Source organism: Primulina tabacum, chromosome 11, assembly GCF_025594145.1.
Source record: "Primulina tabacum isolate GXHZ01 chromosome 11, ASM2559414v2, whole genome shotgun sequence".
Classification (NCBI taxonomy): Eukaryota; Viridiplantae; Streptophyta; class Magnoliopsida; order Lamiales; family Gesneriaceae; genus Primulina; species Primulina tabacum.
The window spans coordinates 3,854,835-3,873,070 of NC_134560.1; the positions used below are offsets into that span (position 1 = coordinate 3,854,835).

General features: G+C 33.6%; 3 protein-coding genes and 1 pseudogene across 3 annotated transcripts; 1 reads left to right on the forward strand and 3 right to left on the reverse strand.

Moving 5' to 3' along the window:
• The first annotated feature begins 2,403 nt into the window (after positions 1 to 2,403).
• On the forward strand, positions 2,404 to 3,357 carry LOC142519211 (uncharacterized). Its single transcript, XM_075622152.1, has one exon. It carries the CDS (start codon positions 2,496 to 2,498, stop codon positions 3,309 to 3,311), a length of 816 nt encoding a protein of 271 aa, XP_075478267.1. The 5' UTR covers positions 2,404 to 2,495; the 3' UTR covers positions 3,312 to 3,357.
• A 1,979-nt stretch (positions 3,358 to 5,336) lies between these two features.
• Positions 5,337 to 8,467, reverse strand: LOC142517855 (chaperone protein dnaJ C76, chloroplastic-like). Its single transcript, XM_075620342.1, has 9 exons — positions 8,053 to 8,467; positions 7,405 to 7,533; positions 7,195 to 7,324; positions 6,920 to 7,040; positions 6,719 to 6,800; positions 6,510 to 6,563; positions 6,277 to 6,315; positions 5,961 to 6,063; positions 5,337 to 5,691 (listed from the first exon to the last, which is right to left on the reverse strand). Exons 1-9 carry the CDS (start codon positions 8,272 to 8,274, stop codon positions 5,558 to 5,560), a joined length of 1,014 nt encoding a protein of 337 aa, XP_075476457.1. The 5' UTR covers positions 8,275 to 8,467; the 3' UTR covers positions 5,337 to 5,557.
• An 884-nt stretch (positions 8,468 to 9,351) lies between these two features.
• On the reverse strand, positions 9,352 to 11,512 carry LOC142517856 (large ribosomal subunit protein uL5-like). Its single transcript, XM_075620343.1, has 5 exons — positions 11,379 to 11,512; positions 11,178 to 11,285; positions 11,039 to 11,081; positions 10,198 to 10,393; positions 9,352 to 9,686 (listed from the first exon to the last, which is right to left on the reverse strand). Exons 1-5 carry the CDS (start codon positions 11,379 to 11,381, stop codon positions 9,488 to 9,490), a joined length of 549 nt encoding a protein of 182 aa, XP_075476458.1. The 5' UTR covers positions 11,382 to 11,512; the 3' UTR covers positions 9,352 to 9,487.
• An 811-nt stretch (positions 11,513 to 12,323) lies between these two features.
• Positions 12,324 to 16,922, reverse strand: LOC142519922 (shaggy-related protein kinase eta-like; annotated as a pseudogene).
• Between the last annotated feature and the right edge of the window lie 1,314 nt (positions 16,923 to 18,236).

An 18,236-nucleotide genomic window follows, 5' to 3' on the forward strand; every position in this document is an offset into this window, starting at 1 on the left:
TTGTAGGTGATCATATCACACAGACACATAGTTTGTCTAATATGATTTACATAATTAGTGTAGTTTCCATGTTACCGCGTCAGTCCGGAGATATACTCAATACACATTGTAATATAGCTCTTGCGAGTTCCATTGTCATAAATTCTACTAAAATCATGATATCAGAAATATTATTTTTAAATAATATACAAATTTGTTTATTACTTTACAAATAATATACAAATTTGTTTTCTTCTAGCATCAAACAACGTTATGACTAATTGATTGAATAATGCACTAATGAAAAAACACATGAGTTGTGTTGTGAGATAGATATCTAACTCGATTCGATTTATAAAAAATATTAATTTTTTTATGCTAAATGTATTATTTTTTACTTTAAGTGTGAATCAGGTTGATTCGTCTCATGAAAATAAATCATTGAGATCGTCTCACAATATACTTACTGAGAAAAATATATATTGGTAGACTTGAGATAATGTCGTTTGGTGCGAATATAGTATCTTTATATTTCAATCTATCATCTAATCTCACTGAATCAAAACATACACGTATTGATACGACAAAACACGCTTGTACATGAATAACAATGCTCACACATAATGTATATACGTATACGCCAACATTAACTAATGAAATTTGCGATTAGTAGTCATAATCATTTAGAGATAAATATTTTTAAAAAAATCAAATAATTATACATATTCATTGGTTTCTTATTCAACAATATTTACAAGAAACCGCGTCTCGCTCCTGAGTGCTCTTAAAGTTGACATATATCAATTTGGACTTTTATATTAAATGCATAGCATATATTTGATTAATTTTCAAGTGGATGACTTTCAAAAATATAAATAAAAAATTCAAGTGGGTAACAATATTGAAAATTTTTATTAATTAAATTTAATTATTTTTATTTTATAGAGTGAATCTATGATTCAATAAATATACAATTATACAACTTAGAAACCATTTGTGTTTTATTTAACTCAGTCAAATAGATATGGATTAGTACACTAACAAATTCGAGAGAGAAAATAATATATTTTGGAATTTTTTAAAAATCGAATTCGAAACAAATTTATTTAAAAAATAAAAACTAACTCAGCACATTAATAATAATTTAAATCAATTCTTGTGAAGCTGAATTCCATTTCTCGAGTTCCTGGATGTTATATTGGATCTATGATATAGTGGCCCAACACATTAGGCCAAGGCCCAGATAATTGGACCGTGGTACTGGAGAAGAATTTAAGATCTAAAAGATAATAAAGTTCAGGTTATATAAAATTCAGGAGTAGGTCTTGTGAGACAGTCTCACGAATCTTTATCTGTGAGACGAGTCAATCCTACCGATATTCACAATAAAAAGTAATACTCTTAGCATAAAAAGTAATATTTTTCATGGATGACGCAAATAAGATATCCGTCTCACAAAATTCGACCCGTGAGACCGTCTCACACAAATTTTTGCCAAAATTTCATAACCAAACTATATTATATCGGTTTCATAAAATTTCAAACTAAATCATGATTTTTTTTTATAACCAAACCAAGAGATTAATTTTGATTTGATCTGGTTTGGACCAGTCAATTAAAATTTATTTTTATCGAAAACTTGAACTAAACTAATTCTTTTTTTAAAAAAAAAACAGATCATCCGAACGGTTCGGTTCTGATTCAACCGGTGGTTTGAAACATGAAGATATCATACTAAACCGGATTTTCAGGTTTTGAACGGAGGAAATTAAAATTTCAGTTGCTATGATTTCAAATAAATAATTTTGGGTTTTCGTTGAGAATAGGACAAATGTGGGCCAACTTTTGGTGAGAATGAGTGGCGCAATAATGAAACGCGTGGATCTGACGGAAAATGTGAGCTAAATGATTCGTCAACTTTAAGCATAAAATTGGGCCACACTTTCCAATCTTCAATTATTGGGCATAACATCTCAATTTTTGGCTTTTACTTTAAAAAATAATACTAATATGGAATTAATAATAATAATAATAATAAAATAAAACAAATGTTAATGAATTTGCGTTTGAATCAAGGGTGGACTTGGACAAATCCGCTCTTGAATCCACATTTTGCCGACAAATTATGTACAAAAATGGAGAGTCGTTACATCGAAAAATTACTAAAATCGTTAAGATTTAAATTTGATAAAATAAAGATTAAAATCGAGCGAAATATGACCATTGATACATTTTGGGAAAAAGGAAATTCACTCGAGAATTTATATTTTATTAAAAACAAACGTAGCATAAAAAAGATGTGTGAACTAATCAACAAAAATAATTATTGATGATCCCATTTAATATTTCAAGATTATTATAAAAATTAATATTATTGAAAATGAAATCGAGTGTCAAAAATGTAAAAGCCTCTGCCGATTGCATATATTAGCCGGCTTTCGGTACGTGCTGGGGGCTCATCACAGATCTACCGATATAGTTCAAATTCTTCTCTCTCACACTCGGAACACGCTTCCATGTTCGGACAAAGAATGTCCGACGAAGAGACGATACTGCTGAATCTATTTGATTTTTACTGGTATCACCATGGAGTTTTTTCGAAGAAGAAGCTCGCTTGCTCTACGATTGAAACAAGTCCAGTTCTTCAAGTTCAAGTAGGAGGAGGAGGAGAAGAAGAGTTTCTTGAGAAACCAAAGCTTATGCCCATCAAGACCCTGATGAGAAAATCTTTGAGTGACCAGTTTTTGAGTTCGAAAGATATATCAGATTCGTCGGGTTCCCCCTCTCCGGATTCAGTTCTTGTTCCTCAGCTGCAGACTATACTTTCAGGCAATGAAATTGAAGAATTCCTGGAATCAACCCAGGAAACTGAAGAATACTCAAACATCTATAATTATCGAAAGGGATTCGAGACTAACAGGAAAGGATCTCGTGTCTACCTCTCTCACACAGAACCGTCCGGCGATGAAGGGAAGAGGAGGAGGAGGAGGTTGGGGAGAAAAGGGAGTTGTAAAAGCTTGTCAGAGCTGGAATTCGAGGAATTAAAGGGATTTATGGATCTGGGATTTGTCTTTTCTGATGAAGATAAGGATTCCAGACTTGTTTCGATTATCCCAGGGCTTCAAAGACTTGGAATCAACAGAGCGGAGGAATCTGGTAAGGGTCTTGGTAACGTATCAGTTCCGAGACCTTATCTTTCGGAAGCATGGGACTTTCTGGAAGATGAAAAGAGCCCATTGATGGACTGGAGGATTCCAGCTTTTGGTGATGAAATGGAGTTGAAAGATCATCTCAGATATTGGGCTCACACTGTTGCTTCCACTGTCAGATGACGAGTACTGTAATCGAAACAATTTTGTATGTATCATGTTTCATTTCTCGACACTTCTTTCCGCATTTACAGGTAAACTCGCGGTTAAAAAGATTAAGAAAATGTAGTAATTGGTAAAGAAGGGTAATAAAATCATACCAATAATTATCCATTATTTAATTATGACTGGTGTGGCATTCAATAACATGGGTAGTTAGCACAGTTCAATAATCATGAGTTTGATATTTTTTAATAGCGTTCGATTTGATTTTTTTAACTAATCTGATTTACAAGTTATTGTCTTGAATTTTCATCTGAGAAAAAAAGAGTAAGAGAGAAAGACAACGACTGGATAGTGTGGACTCTGGCCTTCGGAATAATGAACTAGTGGAAAATGGCCAAATGTATAAGAATTTTAATTGGTACCCGCAAAAGTTTTGTCTATATTACGTGAATAATTTTTATCCACTCAACACATGAATATAAAAATAACGGAATAATGAGGTCGTAGAAAATGGGCAAAGTTAAAAGAATTTTAATGGTTTCCAGCAAAGAAAAGACACTCCTAACAACGTTCGAATTCCACTCAAATGGATACTTTTTTTTGTTGGATAAATATGTAGAATTATATAGGTGAAGGATACACACACTCATGGGGGAAAGCATTTTCTTGAAAGGTGCAAAGATTGAGCATATACTGCAGCAGCTGCCTTGTCTACAAATTAAAAGTGGTACAAAAAATAAGTAATACACCACATTAAATTTAAGTATTTTAAAGGAATTAAAATAAATAAAATAGATTCTGTTACGACGTACTGCCACAATGATTTTTGGGTTAAGATTATCGTACAGGATCACGAAGATCAAATGATCAATACATTTTTTTTTTATTTCAATGGATAAATGTGCCTTTAATTTTTTATCATTTTCTTCCCTGCTATGTCTGACTAACACACAAAGAATGTTTTTACGTTCCATGTGCCAACGTATGTTAATATATGATATTTTAGAACGGAATGTTTTATAATTTAACACTGATATATGATTTTTTAGAACTCAAATATGTATAACAAATTTTATTATTAATGACATATATTTTTCGAATGAAAATTTTGTATAAAACCTTAAGAAAATTCTATTAATATTATATTTGAATACTTAATGTTTCAAATCAGACACTAATATATTATTTCAGAGAATTTAGACATATATATCAAATTTTGATATTAACGACGCGTCTTTTTTCGAATGAAAATTCGGTAAACATTGAAAATTTGGTATTGATATAAGATATTTAAGTGTTAAATATTTCAGATCCGACACTAATATATGATTTTTGAGTATCAAGACATGTATAACAAATTTTAATATTAACGACATGTTTTTTCGGATGAAAATTAGCACAAAACTAAAAAATGTGGCACTAATATATGATATTTCAGTGTAAACTATTTCAGATCAAATATTAATATATGATATTTGATAACACAAACAAGTGTAGAAAATAATGATATTATTATAATTGTTCCGATTGTATACTTAAAATTTTATTTTTTGTACTAGATCTAAACTAATTGTATCAGCAATATCATATATATGTTCCAAAATTTCAAAATTTTATATCAAATTTCATCCAAAAAAAAAAATAATTGTGAATCCTGAAAAATGCAGAAAAATCAAGAATTGCAGAGAAAATTTTCATCTTCCATAGACAACTAATTTTTTTTTTTTGGGGTATATCGAATTCAATTAAATGATAGGGAATTGAAATTAAAAGATATTTCACCCGTAAAGCAAATGGCATGACAATTGAAATGGTAGGTTTATTCTCCATCATTAGTATTCCATAATCATGGCATGAGTTGCCACTACCCCAATTGATGATAATGATAGGAAAAACAAGAAAAATTGTTTTTTTTTTATATGCAAGTGAAGGAAGACACACATTAAAATAATAATATAACATATTAACATACATAAAATAGCAAGCCCACCCATTGGCGGGCTTCCATTGATGTTGTAGAATTAGAAATAGAAGTAGATGTAGTAGCACCAGTAGCTTGCAAGCCATGGAAATTTTCATTTCTTGTTTCAACATTATCGGATCTGTATACAATTCTGATAATCTTTCAGTAGAGTTTACAAGATTTCATAAATTTTGGGACACAATGAACATTACGAATTCGAATCGAGCAGCATGCATGACATTCATATTTATATAAAAGTAAAATATACACATAAAAGATCACTGTCAATTTAATCTGTTCACTACTCCACGTTGGAGACAGCTTCAGGAAGTTTGCGGATGGGAGCTTTATCCACGCCCTTTCTTGAATATTCCCTCCATCGGCGAGCTGCTGCAGCTGCTCGCGATGCCCTCTCTTTCATTTCCACTTCTGAAGCTAAACCACCACAAAAACCTTATTTTGTTGAACAATCGATTCAAGACCATATACATAGATCATATACATAGACTCAACTATAATTTTTGTTGGAAGGTAAAGAAAGGAACGAAATAAGTTTCCAAGAAAATATGTACTTTTAGAAAGACCTTGGCATTTGGCTACCGGTTGCTAAAGAAATGGTAGAGATTTGAATGTTTCATCGGAAATGCATGGCATGTTTAATCGACGCAAGAGATACAATAGCCATTATATCTTTTTACACTTACCTTGATTCTTATACTTCCTCTCGGGGTTTCCCCAAAGGTTGTCCCAAAATGATTGAGTTTTATCAGAATCTTTCTGCTTCATCATCTTTGTTTTAGCTTGTCCCTACAGAAAAAAATTGCATGGTTGATTGTTTGCTCAATAAACCACTCTCAATACATGTGATTCATTTGTTTTTAAATTCATGAATACCGAGAAAATAAGCATTTCCTATCCAAGAATAGGATGCGGAACAATTTTTTTCATTCATAAATAGTGTCATATCCCTCGTTCAATTTTTAGAATAAAACATTCTGAACTTTGCTGTAGTATTCTCACCAGGATTTTGATTTGTCTCTTTTCCCATCTAGAGCTTGCCTGCACCATTAATCACAGACTAATTAGGTTTAATATATTGAGCAAGATACCATTTTCACAGCAAAAAGTTTCAATGGTTATCTCGATAAGGTAATTTCAACTATTAAGCAACCGGACTGCATTCAAATGACTTGTTTGACATTACCACTCATCTCAAAGCAAATTTTACAGGTTAGATGGACAAATGGTCTTACCATGCGAAATACGTCAACAGAAGCGGAGCCCATTCCGGAGAGCATCAAGGCAACCTGATACACGATTTCCAATTTATAAAATTGGCAATTTATGTAAATCGATGTTCATCACATTTGTCGAAACCAGATACCATCCGAGAAAGAAGATAATTATATCAACAGGTCCAAGCTCAAAATTTCTTGGGAGGTGTTAATTGCTTGATTCTTACATTTACTCTTTCAACTCTTCTCATTTCATCTTCAAGCAATGATAGCTGAGCAGCCGAAGTCCAATGTATACAATCAACTGGGCTGAAATGAAGATAGAAGTACCAGTTATTTTAAAACCTCCTCTCTTTCTAGATACACTCTACTAAAGCAGGAAAACAACTGAAACAAATGGGAAGAGTTATGATAGACCTTGAACCTACCAGCTTTCGACTGCCTGTTGAACAGAGTCCCCTTTCCCGCACTGGTTGTGAACTCTGGCCCTTCCAAAATCTTCCTCTATGCCAAATACACTCGAGCACACATTGGCACAATTCTTGCAACCTGAGAAATGGTTTTAAACAAAGGTATGAAAAGTTGGTTTATTCCCCTCCCTCCAATTTTGTTTTCCTATTTGACTTTAAAATCAATTATAGAAACCTAACCGATCTAAATGAAATAAATCGATGATAGCTAAAGTTGCAGACTCTAAACATACCTATGCAGCTGAACTCATCGACAAAGACATGATCCTTTGTGCTCAAATCATCGAAAAAAGGATTAATTGCTGTCAAAGTATATCCATGAATTTCATCATAAACCATTCGCTGCACAGGATCGCTCAAAACCTGAACAGGCACTTCGAAGCATGAATGAGGTCCAAGAACTAGCTCAAAATTTTGAAAGAGTTCGCAGGAAAAGAATTAACCTCGTAAACATCATTTATAAACATACAGAAATTTGTGGTTTCCGGATCATCACCACTCAAGTCTGGATGGCAAGATTTCATGCAATTATAATATGCCTTCTTTATCTGCTCTGGGGTCGCATCTGGAAGCTGGTAAAATACGCCGCCAAAGAAATAAATTATCAAGCATGATATTCAACACACGAAAATATTGAGCAGATACAATTTTAAATAATGGACACCAAGTACGCTCGAGTAAATACAAAAAATTAGTGAACCAAAAACTTAAATTAAAGTTCCGGATTAATATTGATACGGATGAAGTCACCATTCTTCAATTAGGATAATTAAAGAACAGAGTTATTTCCAGGATAGTAATCTTTTAAAAATGTAGTGTCGAAAGTAATTCATCGTTCACCGGTCCAAAAAACTACAAATCAAGTCAGGTGATTTTCTTAAAATTCAAAATGACAGTTACTTCAAGACAGTTACTTTTCCTCCAAATCACAGTAGTTATTTCTTGATTTTGCCTCCAATAATTGAGGAAAAATTCTGCAGATAAAAGACTAATTCCTGGCACGCTTGTGCATTCGTGACTAAAGATACAGCAACAGAACACCACCAAAGCTTCAAATACACTAAATGAATTAAATCAATTTATTCTATTACCAGCCCGAGTAAAGCATAATAATCATCTGCAATATCTTCAAAAGACGCAGATTCCTGATATGTAACCCTCGTCCTGCCATGACTTCCTCTCCTCCCTCCATGTCTGTTCCACTTCACGCTCTGCTTACCCAGCAAAGGGTATCTGTTTGTCGAACAAAAAATCTGAACTGGGTTTTGGAATTTGAGTATATCTGTGCACACTGGTGATAGTAATTGAGCCATCAACACAGCATGCACGTAAGAACTCAAAAAATCTGGATTTTCTTTCCAGAGACAGGGAATGAAAACAATCTGACGTACTTTCTTGGGTTATCAAAGAAAAAATGTTTTCCTCAAAATTTATGCGGAGACAAAAAATCAGAATAAGAAATATAAAATTGGGGAAATGATGAGATGGCAAGATGAAGGCCATTTGTTTCCGCAAGATTCTGGAATGAATATGAATCTTGACAAAATTTAGGCAAGTGGAGTATTTCTGCCTAGCACGCTTTTTGGAGTCCGATTCACGCTTCAGTCCGTTGAAATTTCGCGTCACCCGATAATCATATAAGCTTTGTTTGGTAGCTTAGCTTTGTGCAGGGGGATGGATTGTTGTGGTATTCCGTGAAACTTGTTGACCAAATACGATCTGATTTGAAGTTTTTGCCAAAAAATGCGAAGAAAATATAACGATAATGACAATACTTTAAATATTAGTTATTAAATATGCGATATTACATTGACTATTTAAAATGTATAACTATAAAATTTTAATACATATTATTACTCCACTAAATATAACATAATAGCAGATTCCTCGGGTAGAGAAATAAATTTACAGTGATAGTATATTCGAAAGAAAATTCGTTTTGAGGAAATGTAACATCTGTTTTCTTTCTTTTAACCAGAGAGGATAGATTACAAATACACCCCATTAATTATGCTCATGTTACCACTAGATCACATGGATTTGACCAAGATAGAATCAAATCATTAACAAAATTCAAAATTGTTTCGTAAAAATCACAACCATAATCATCATCCAAACCTTACACAAATTGTGAACCAATTCCACCTTCCATTGAAAGACTAAACCAGAGGTTTTTTTGGAACTACTGTTAAACCTACGCACCTTTTTGGCTTTGAGCTTAATGATTTATAGATGGAAGAAGGGATCACCAAGTAAAACCAACACCAACGAATTGAAATCATAGAGGACTTTTTGTCAATTGACGCAATGCCATTACACCAAATTATGATGTCGGGTTCCTTAACAGAGCAAAATTAGGGATGCCAACCAGAAATTCAACCAAATTGATCTGATCGAAAGAGTACATAAGATATATGGTGAAATAGTTGAAGAAATAAAAAGATTTCTAACAGCAAAAAAGAAGCATATGAAGATGAAAAATTGCACAACTAATACGCATTTGGCAACCCAACATACATTCTCAAATTAGGTTGCTATGTTGGACGCTTTGTTGAGGATAACACCTTCATATTTCACTTGGAACCACTTCATTGCGTCCTCCTTCGTGACCCTGTGTTGGATCCCAACACGAGACTTGCACCTACGACGTCGCCCCACTCGATAACCAGGACGCTCCAATACAACATAGAAGTCCATACCATAAATACCAGTTGAGGGGTCATACCTGGAGAAAGATGAGTAAATACACAAATATTAGGGTAACAATGGTTGAAATGGTAAATAAATTCTTTAATGGACCATTAAATTAGTCGTCCTGGTGAAAATTGTTTAAAGCAAATTTTCAAAGCAAATTGTTTGACAATTCTGTGATATACAAAGAATAAACTAATTCAAAACATTGTCGTGCCTCAATTTATCACAGATGATGGTAAATCTTCTTCACAGTTCAGGCATACAATTTCTGAAAAGTAAACAATAGCATGCAGTTTAGGAAGTTGCCGTTATTTAGTTTTCCCATTAATAAAAAAGGCATTCATCTTTCCAGGGAGAGGTAGAGAGCATTTCATAAAACAGTCTATTCCATAATATATAGGGCCATGTTCCTATATCAAAACATATACCACAATAAATAATTTTTGATAAAATGCTCTAAAACATCATTTACTTCTATATTATGTAAATTAAAGATGCAGCATCGAGAATTTAAAAATATAAGACAAGGCAGATGCAATTACTTAATTCCAAGATCAATGTGCTCCTGAATACCAAAGCCAAAACAACCAGTGTCACTAAAGTTCCTCCTCAACAGTTCATACTCCTTGACTTTCAGTCCGCTCTCAAGCAGCTGCATTGCCTTGTCACCCCTGACTGTGACATAGCATGCAATTTTTTCGTTACGCCTGATCCCAAATGACCGCACAGTGTATCTTGCTGTCAAACAAAAAAATTAACTATATTAGTAAAACATGATTAAAAAAAATTACAGAATTCAGACGATTGATTTGCTCTTAAATATAGCATAAAATTTCTTGCATTCAGAGCATTCGATGCTTTACTGTCAATCATTATATTTGTTTCTTGATCAACTTATCCGAGACATATGGCAAGAGAAGGGGGTTGATCTGGAACATTTTCCAATCTTTCAAGTTTTACTCATGAACCTACAATCCGTATCACAGTGACAAACTTGGCAACAACCACATGTACCCACAAACAAGCAAACCTAAACAATCTTTCAGAAGCTGAAATACTATCTAAAATGTCTTAGGTTCCATTGGATTTGAGGGATCCGAGTTTTCAAAGATGCATTTCAAATGACTCATCCGAAAGGTTTTGAAATCCAGTGATACAAATGCATAAAATGGTGGGAGGAATATAACATCCCCCGAATTCAAAATATCAAAACAGGGACAATTGATTTAAAGCGTGGATTCAAAATTATTTATTTCACATGCTTCAACTCTAAAGCACCCTAAAACAATTCGTATTAACACCTGAACAATCTATCTCGTTTTAAAAATCCATGATCCACAACAGGAACCGAAAATGCTGAAAAATTAGTTGAAAGTGAATTACCCTTGGAGAAAACAGGGGTTTGACTACTGAGCTGCTCCAACACCTATGGACAAAACGCTAGGTAATGAACTCCTGATAAAACGACCGCACTGACTAATAATTGGATGAATATACAGAATCATTGGGGGATGAGACCTACCTTAGCTGCTCTAGTGAGACGATCTCCACTCTCACCGACCGATATGTTGAGGACCAGCTTTTGAACCTTGATCTCTCTCATCGGATTCGATAGTTTCTTCTCCGAAGCCTGTTTTCAAACATTATCGCAAACATACAAAAACAAGTCACTGATGATGTATATATTAGTATGAACAGATGCAAAACGGGCAGAAGGGGTTACCATGGCGGTGGAACGGCGCGGTTGGAAGCGGCAGGAGTTGCTAGGGTTCTGAAGAATATGTGGAGATTAAAAGAAACCAACCCTAATATCATTGCCGTGAAGAGGAGTGTTTCGTAAAATCACTTTCTTTTGGCGTTTTTAGCAAAATTAAATTTATTTACTAATAATAATAATTAAATAAAAACAATCGTTTTGCCAAGTAATATAATTTATATAGTATTATTTATTTATTTACAAAATATAAAGATTTCTTTATTTAATTAATTAATTATCGGAGTATAATCAGTTGGCAAAAAATTGTGCGACATGATCTCACGGATCGTATTTTGTGAGCCGGATCTTTAGTTGGGTCATCTATGAAAAATATTATTTTTTATGCTAACAGTATTATTTTTTATTGTTAATATCGGTAGGATTGACCCGTCTCAAAGATAAAAATTCGTGAGAACATCTAAGAAGAAACCTACTTTAATTAGTTATACATGCACGTAAAGTACTGTATATATTGTTAGAAGATATTTTGAAAGTTCAGAATAAAAGTCAAGTGAACTAATACATTAAATTGTAAAGAAAAAAGATATATTAATTTTTTAAATAAAAAAATGTGGTAAAACTATATGTTATATTAACATTATAGAAATAAAAGTAAAATTTTAGTTTCGAGGATAAAGTGATAAATTGCATTTTAACGATTTCTGAATGTAAATAAAAATTATATACTAAAAAAATATCATACTTTTTATTTAATGATTTGATTGCGTATAATAAATAATTAGTGTATAAATAAATTATAATTATAACTAAATTTGATTGGGAAGGAATAAAAAAGGATTATTATCACAATAAAATGTTCAATTTTTCTAACCACGGCAAACATCGACATCAGCATAGACCAAACATAAAGGATAAAATCCAACTAAGGCAGAATACGGAACATGGCATAGCTTGCATGTGGAAGAAGAAACATGAACATATCCAAATTTGGAAACAAATGGAAACACATAGGAATTCTTGCACAATGTAGTTGAAGAAAAAAACCTGCTCAAATTGAGACACTAACACAACGATGATATCTGCTCCTACAATTAGAAATCCTGAGTTCCACCAAAACAAATGTTTACAAACACGGAAGAAACTTGTCTAACTACAAGGAATACTAGACCAATACAATCGACGTAGCTCTTAAATCAAGTAGCCACTATATATGATACACCATCATAAAGGGATGTCAAGACCCACTTGCTTGGGTTGAAATGCCCCTCAAATATTAAACAGAAAGCTATTATTGCTTTTGTGCCAACGATCACGTTGCAGCAGGATGGGGGAAAGGAAGACTCAGACTGGCTTGACGCCAAATATGCTCAGGTATCAACTTGCTGAGCAACTCAGGAGATGCTCCAGATAACTACCAATGAGGGAATTACAAGTTGCATAAGCTTTTGTAGATGCAATGATAATAAGAGATCTGCGGGCAAGACAAGCTTTTGAAATGGAAACACATGATGTTCCAATAAGAACTAAACGTTAATTTTTGCTTTTACCAAGTCAATTCTGCTTCAGCACCATTGTAGAACAATTAATCAATAAGATTTTAACGAGGACATAAATTTGTTACAAAAAAATAATAATTTAAAAAACGTCAAGGAGAAAAATAATTCTGCTGACTTCACTTCAATAGTCGCATATCGTGAATTTGAAGCAAATGCTAGTAAAACATAACTGCGCGCGAGAACAAAATCACTGACATCCAAACAGTAACTCTCTACTTTTGGTGTCCAAAATGAAGGAAAGAAAAAAGAGAAGTTAGAAATCGTACTTCCTGTTTAAAGTTAAAAAGAGTGGGGAAAGGGCGACCATTTGGCAGACGAGCATTGAGTTCTCGAAGCTCATTAAAGAAAGGGTGGGCACATGCTTCTATCTGCAATCAAATAAACATTAATTCCATTTCATCAATGACAAATATAGTAGAAAAAGTAGTAAAAAAAGCAAAAACTAAAATAAAAGTAAAGATTATTTTGTTGCTCAGCATTGCTATTCAAGTATCATATACGACGATAAAATTCAAATATACCGATTTAAATAAAACATACAGCTGTGCATCGAAGGCTTGGTGAGTATTGAAGTAGTCTAGAAGTAAGATCAATGGCCTCAGGAGGCATCCGCTTATGGAAAACCTGAAAAGTGATTACTCTTGATAAAAACACTGGAATTTTAATGATAGACCACTGAGAGATGATAAACAGCAAGTACAGCCATACTTTGTGCCATGGATGGGCTTTAATCTGGGGAAACCGGAAGTCAGTGTAATTTGGATTCATACACCGTATTTCTTCTCGAGTTGGAGTACCAAGAACCTGTGCGACAAAGTCATACATAAGGTATAGGCTGCCATATACTCAAATTTCTACTCCATAACTCTGTAAGATATATACTGTTGATGCATACCTTGATAATCTCTACGAGCTGATCAACAGCATTTTCTCCAGGAAAAAGAGGCTGGAGTACAAGAAAAATGATAATGCACAAGGAGAACATGTGCAAGTGTAGACTGGTAATCATGGTAAGCCAGACTTGGAAAAACACAAACCTGGCCCAGAAGCAGCTCAGCAAGAACACATCCAGCTGACCAAATATCAATTGATGTTGAATATTCTGTTGCACCAAATATGAGTTCTGGAGCTCGATAGTAACGAGAGCAAATGTAAGCTATGTTAGCTTCACCCTTCACCTAATAATTATGTATTTTATAAGGTGAGGAAAAGCATAATTGATAAGGTCAAACCATTTAAGTTCACGGAAAATATTAGTTTAATAAGCAATATGAGATTTTGAAACCGTAAACCCAGGAAAAGAATAATCTCCAGAGACATTACAGAAACATTTCCTTTCGTCGGACTACAGAAAGCTTTGTGTGACCACCTTCTAGGAGACCCAAATGGAAAGAAACTACTACAACCCCATTGCTTCAGGGTAAAAGGAGCTAAAAAGAAAGGGCAGGACCCCCAAGGAAATTCGTATGCAGCTACTGCACTAAATCGAGAAACTATAAATGGGACCATGTGGTTTACCAAAACATGCTTCCTTTCGCAAAGCATGTGCTTAACCTGAGCTTGTTTTCCCATGCAACCCAGTGAACAAAACGGAATTTGGTGAGATCCATCCCTCTACTTAAACGATCCAATTTTCAAGGTTCACATAGTTAAGTTAATTGATAATTACAATTGCTAAGATTTATTTCCCCTGAAATTGCTAAACAACCTTGCCACGATTAAATAACCATCAACCACATTGTTTATTGGGCAGATTTTCTGACTACAAATGTTTGACATAACCGAGACATAATGAACATACATAAATGCGGACCAAATGAGAGTAAACAATCTTCACATCAATACACAGAACCAGACAGAGCAATGAACTTACAAGAGCTTTAGCACTTCCAAAGTCACAAATCTTGACCTGGTGGGTAAGGGGATCAACCTGCAGCAGATGGTATTTTATCAGGAAAAAAATGATTCAGAAAGACATTGGTAAGAGAGAGGAGAATTACATCACTAACCAAAATATTTTGAGGTTTTATATCGCGATGGGAAACCCCGGCAACACTATGCATATACGCAAGCCCCCTAAATAACTGAGAAGTATTGGCAGATTTATGCCTGTCAGAGATGAGAAGTCATTGAGAAAATGATTAATGACATCAATCAGACCTGATAGGTGTAGAGTTTCACATAGATGAGCGGCATCCTTTGATTTGAATTGCTATAATGCTTTAAAACCTTGTACATAGTCTCGGGGACGTAATCCATTACCAAATTCAGGAAAAGTTCATCCCTGGTTGTTGTGGAAAAGAAGCAGTGCTTCAGTGAAATCAGCGTTTGGATGATCCATCAACCGCATTAACTGCAGCTCCCGATTTTTATATCGCTTATCTTGCAAAACCTTCTTTATGGCCACTGTCTCACCGGTCTCCAAGCACTTCGCCTACAGAAAATTATCACAACCTTTTAGATCTAAAACTATTCTCATCAAGAAATTGAGAACGAATAAGAAAAACAAACCTGAAAAACAATACCGAATGATCCAGTACCCACAACACGCTCTGCCATGTAACTAATTGTCTGCAGAAAAGCACCACAAATAAACCATTAGCTATAGCTAAGAAGATCATCAACAACCAATTAATCATTTATAAACATCACAAAGACCCCTTCATCAAAGGATTAAAAAAGGAAATGAAAATCTTGAAATTAAATAGGACAATCTCAATATCTCTGTATTCTCATAAACATAAAATAGCAGCAATAGAAACTCCATAAAGAAGTCCGATACCAACCCTTTTGGGCTCTCCATTTTTGCCTCCTATCGTAGTTGAAATTATGTGACCAGTCAGCGGATCATTTCCATCAACTAAAGAGGAAGACATATCCTGCAGCACAGACCCAGGGCAAATCATTAGAAAAACAATTTCGAGCTAAGACAATCAAACTAGCACAATTTCGAGTAGCACCATAACAAAGACAGCTAATAGTTAACTGAAAATTCTTAAATTCCCATCTACTTGCAGAATTAGCAAATGTAAAAGGGACAAGGATCTAAAGAGATGACACGTTTAGAACTGAAAAGGCAATATTTGCAACAGGAGACGGCTCTCAAGAAAGCATCCATATATGCCAGAAAACTTGAGAAGGGAGGGATCTACTATATTTTCAAGGAGAATCTACCATAAGCCAACTGCGCAAGCAAACCCTCATTCAATTCAAGTAAACTTCACCTAAAGTTCAAGAAAAGCAGCCAGATTTCATCCGCAGAAAGTAATGAGCTAAATCTAAGTAAAATGAAATAAAATTTAAAATAATATTACATTTATTAACATGAGAGCATGAAGAATGAAAAAAGTAGATGCATTATCCGGCAGATAAAATTGAAGAAACGAGAAAAAAAAAAAAAGAAAAAAAACAAACCTAAGTCTACCCATCGATAAAGTACGAAGAAGGCTACGTAAAACTAAATTGCCACAGATTTTCATCAAAAGATTCAAAACAGTCGCATCCAACGGAAAAAACCTGATACTTTCACACACGCACAAAAATACTTAAAAATTACCCAACACTCTTTCCTGGCCAAAATCCAGCAGAAACTCTCAAAGTTAGAATCCAAAACACCCACGAAAAATATCTAACTTTCGGATCTCCAGCATACTCCCCAATATGCTACCGGGAACAACCCTATATCCTTGTACAAGTAAAGATCCACAGATTGGTGAAGCTTCTGAGCTAGATCGAGGTAGCCCAAGCAGAATTTGGCTAAAGACACATTGTTAAAGCAGAGAGAAGTCCTAGTGAGAAGGAAAAGAAGGCATTACGAAGGGATGGAGCACCTTGTCAGTTTCCATGGCGTGGTTGACGCCAGTGGCAAGCGGTGGTTGAGCTTGGTCAAGATGATGATATTTATGATGATGCTGCTCGGGTGGCGGATTATGGTGATGATGCTCTTCCGGCAACGAATCCATGTGACTTTCACCTCTCTCTCTTATTATTTATATCTTTATATTTTATAATTGATAATATCAATTTTTAAATCGTATATATCTATATATATTTTATATTTCTTCCATATAACATTATTGAGATAATATTAATTATTTAATATATAATTTTAATATTTTTTATTACATATAAATTATATTTTAATAATATTATATGACATATTAAAACTATATATATATATAATATAAATATAAACATCGTATTCTTTAGATGTAGTAATAATATACGAATAGAATATTTAATAAATTAACAATATGATTAACTAAAATATATGTGAAATAAGATATCATAAATTAAATAAGGTGCAGAAGATTAAGTTTAAATTTTGAAAATAGTCAATCTAATTTGGTTGGATGTTTGAGAATGAATTTAATTAAAAAAATGTAAATCTAATTTAGAGTAAATTTGAATTCAATTCATAAGAAATTTTTTATTTTATTTTATAAATAAAATAAAATAATGAAAAAGGGGGAAAAAAAAGAAGAAATACTCGTATATAGGGAGTAGAGTATAAAGAAAAAGGGCTACGAAGACCAAAAAAAGGGGATTATCCACGCGAGCAAGAGTAGCGTAGAGGCACGCGCGTTTGTGGGACCCACAACTGTGCCTCAGCAATTCCTCGTTTTGTCACAAATAATGCACACAATTTTTTAATAATAACAATAATTGTTATCATGACATGACCAAAAAGCTAAAGCATTGAACAATCATTGCAAATTTATCCATATATATATTTACTCTTATTTTTTTATTATTTATTATTATTATTATGTAGAGATCTTTCTGTCTATAAAGATATTCAGATAAATATGCAGCTCTAGTGGCTGGAATATTTATCATTATTTAAGATGACACCAGATTCCAAAATAAAATGAAGAGATAAGATTGCTAAGAAATCTCTAACATTTTCACTTAATTTTAAACCCGAATTTAATAAGACTGGATACAATAAGGAAAAATTTAAATGAAAATGCCCAAAAATCAAAGCCAATAGAATATCAAACAAGTGTGAACAAGTAGCACGATTTTCAGATCCATCTGCAATACAAAAAAAATAGCCTCAGGCAAACTTACAAATCTAACACACGGACTTCGAGTTTTTGACATAAAAAATAACATAGAGCGGAAGCATTTGCAGTGAAAAAAATGACAATATTTAAAAAACCGACAAATAATCACAAAATTTATGAGGACATTTGTGCTCGGCCAATAAATGGCTGGGTGGGTGTTTCTATATATTTAGGTTATTCAAAAGGTAATGAATATATTAGTATGCCTCTGAGCGATGGCGATGTCCTTTGAGAGTACA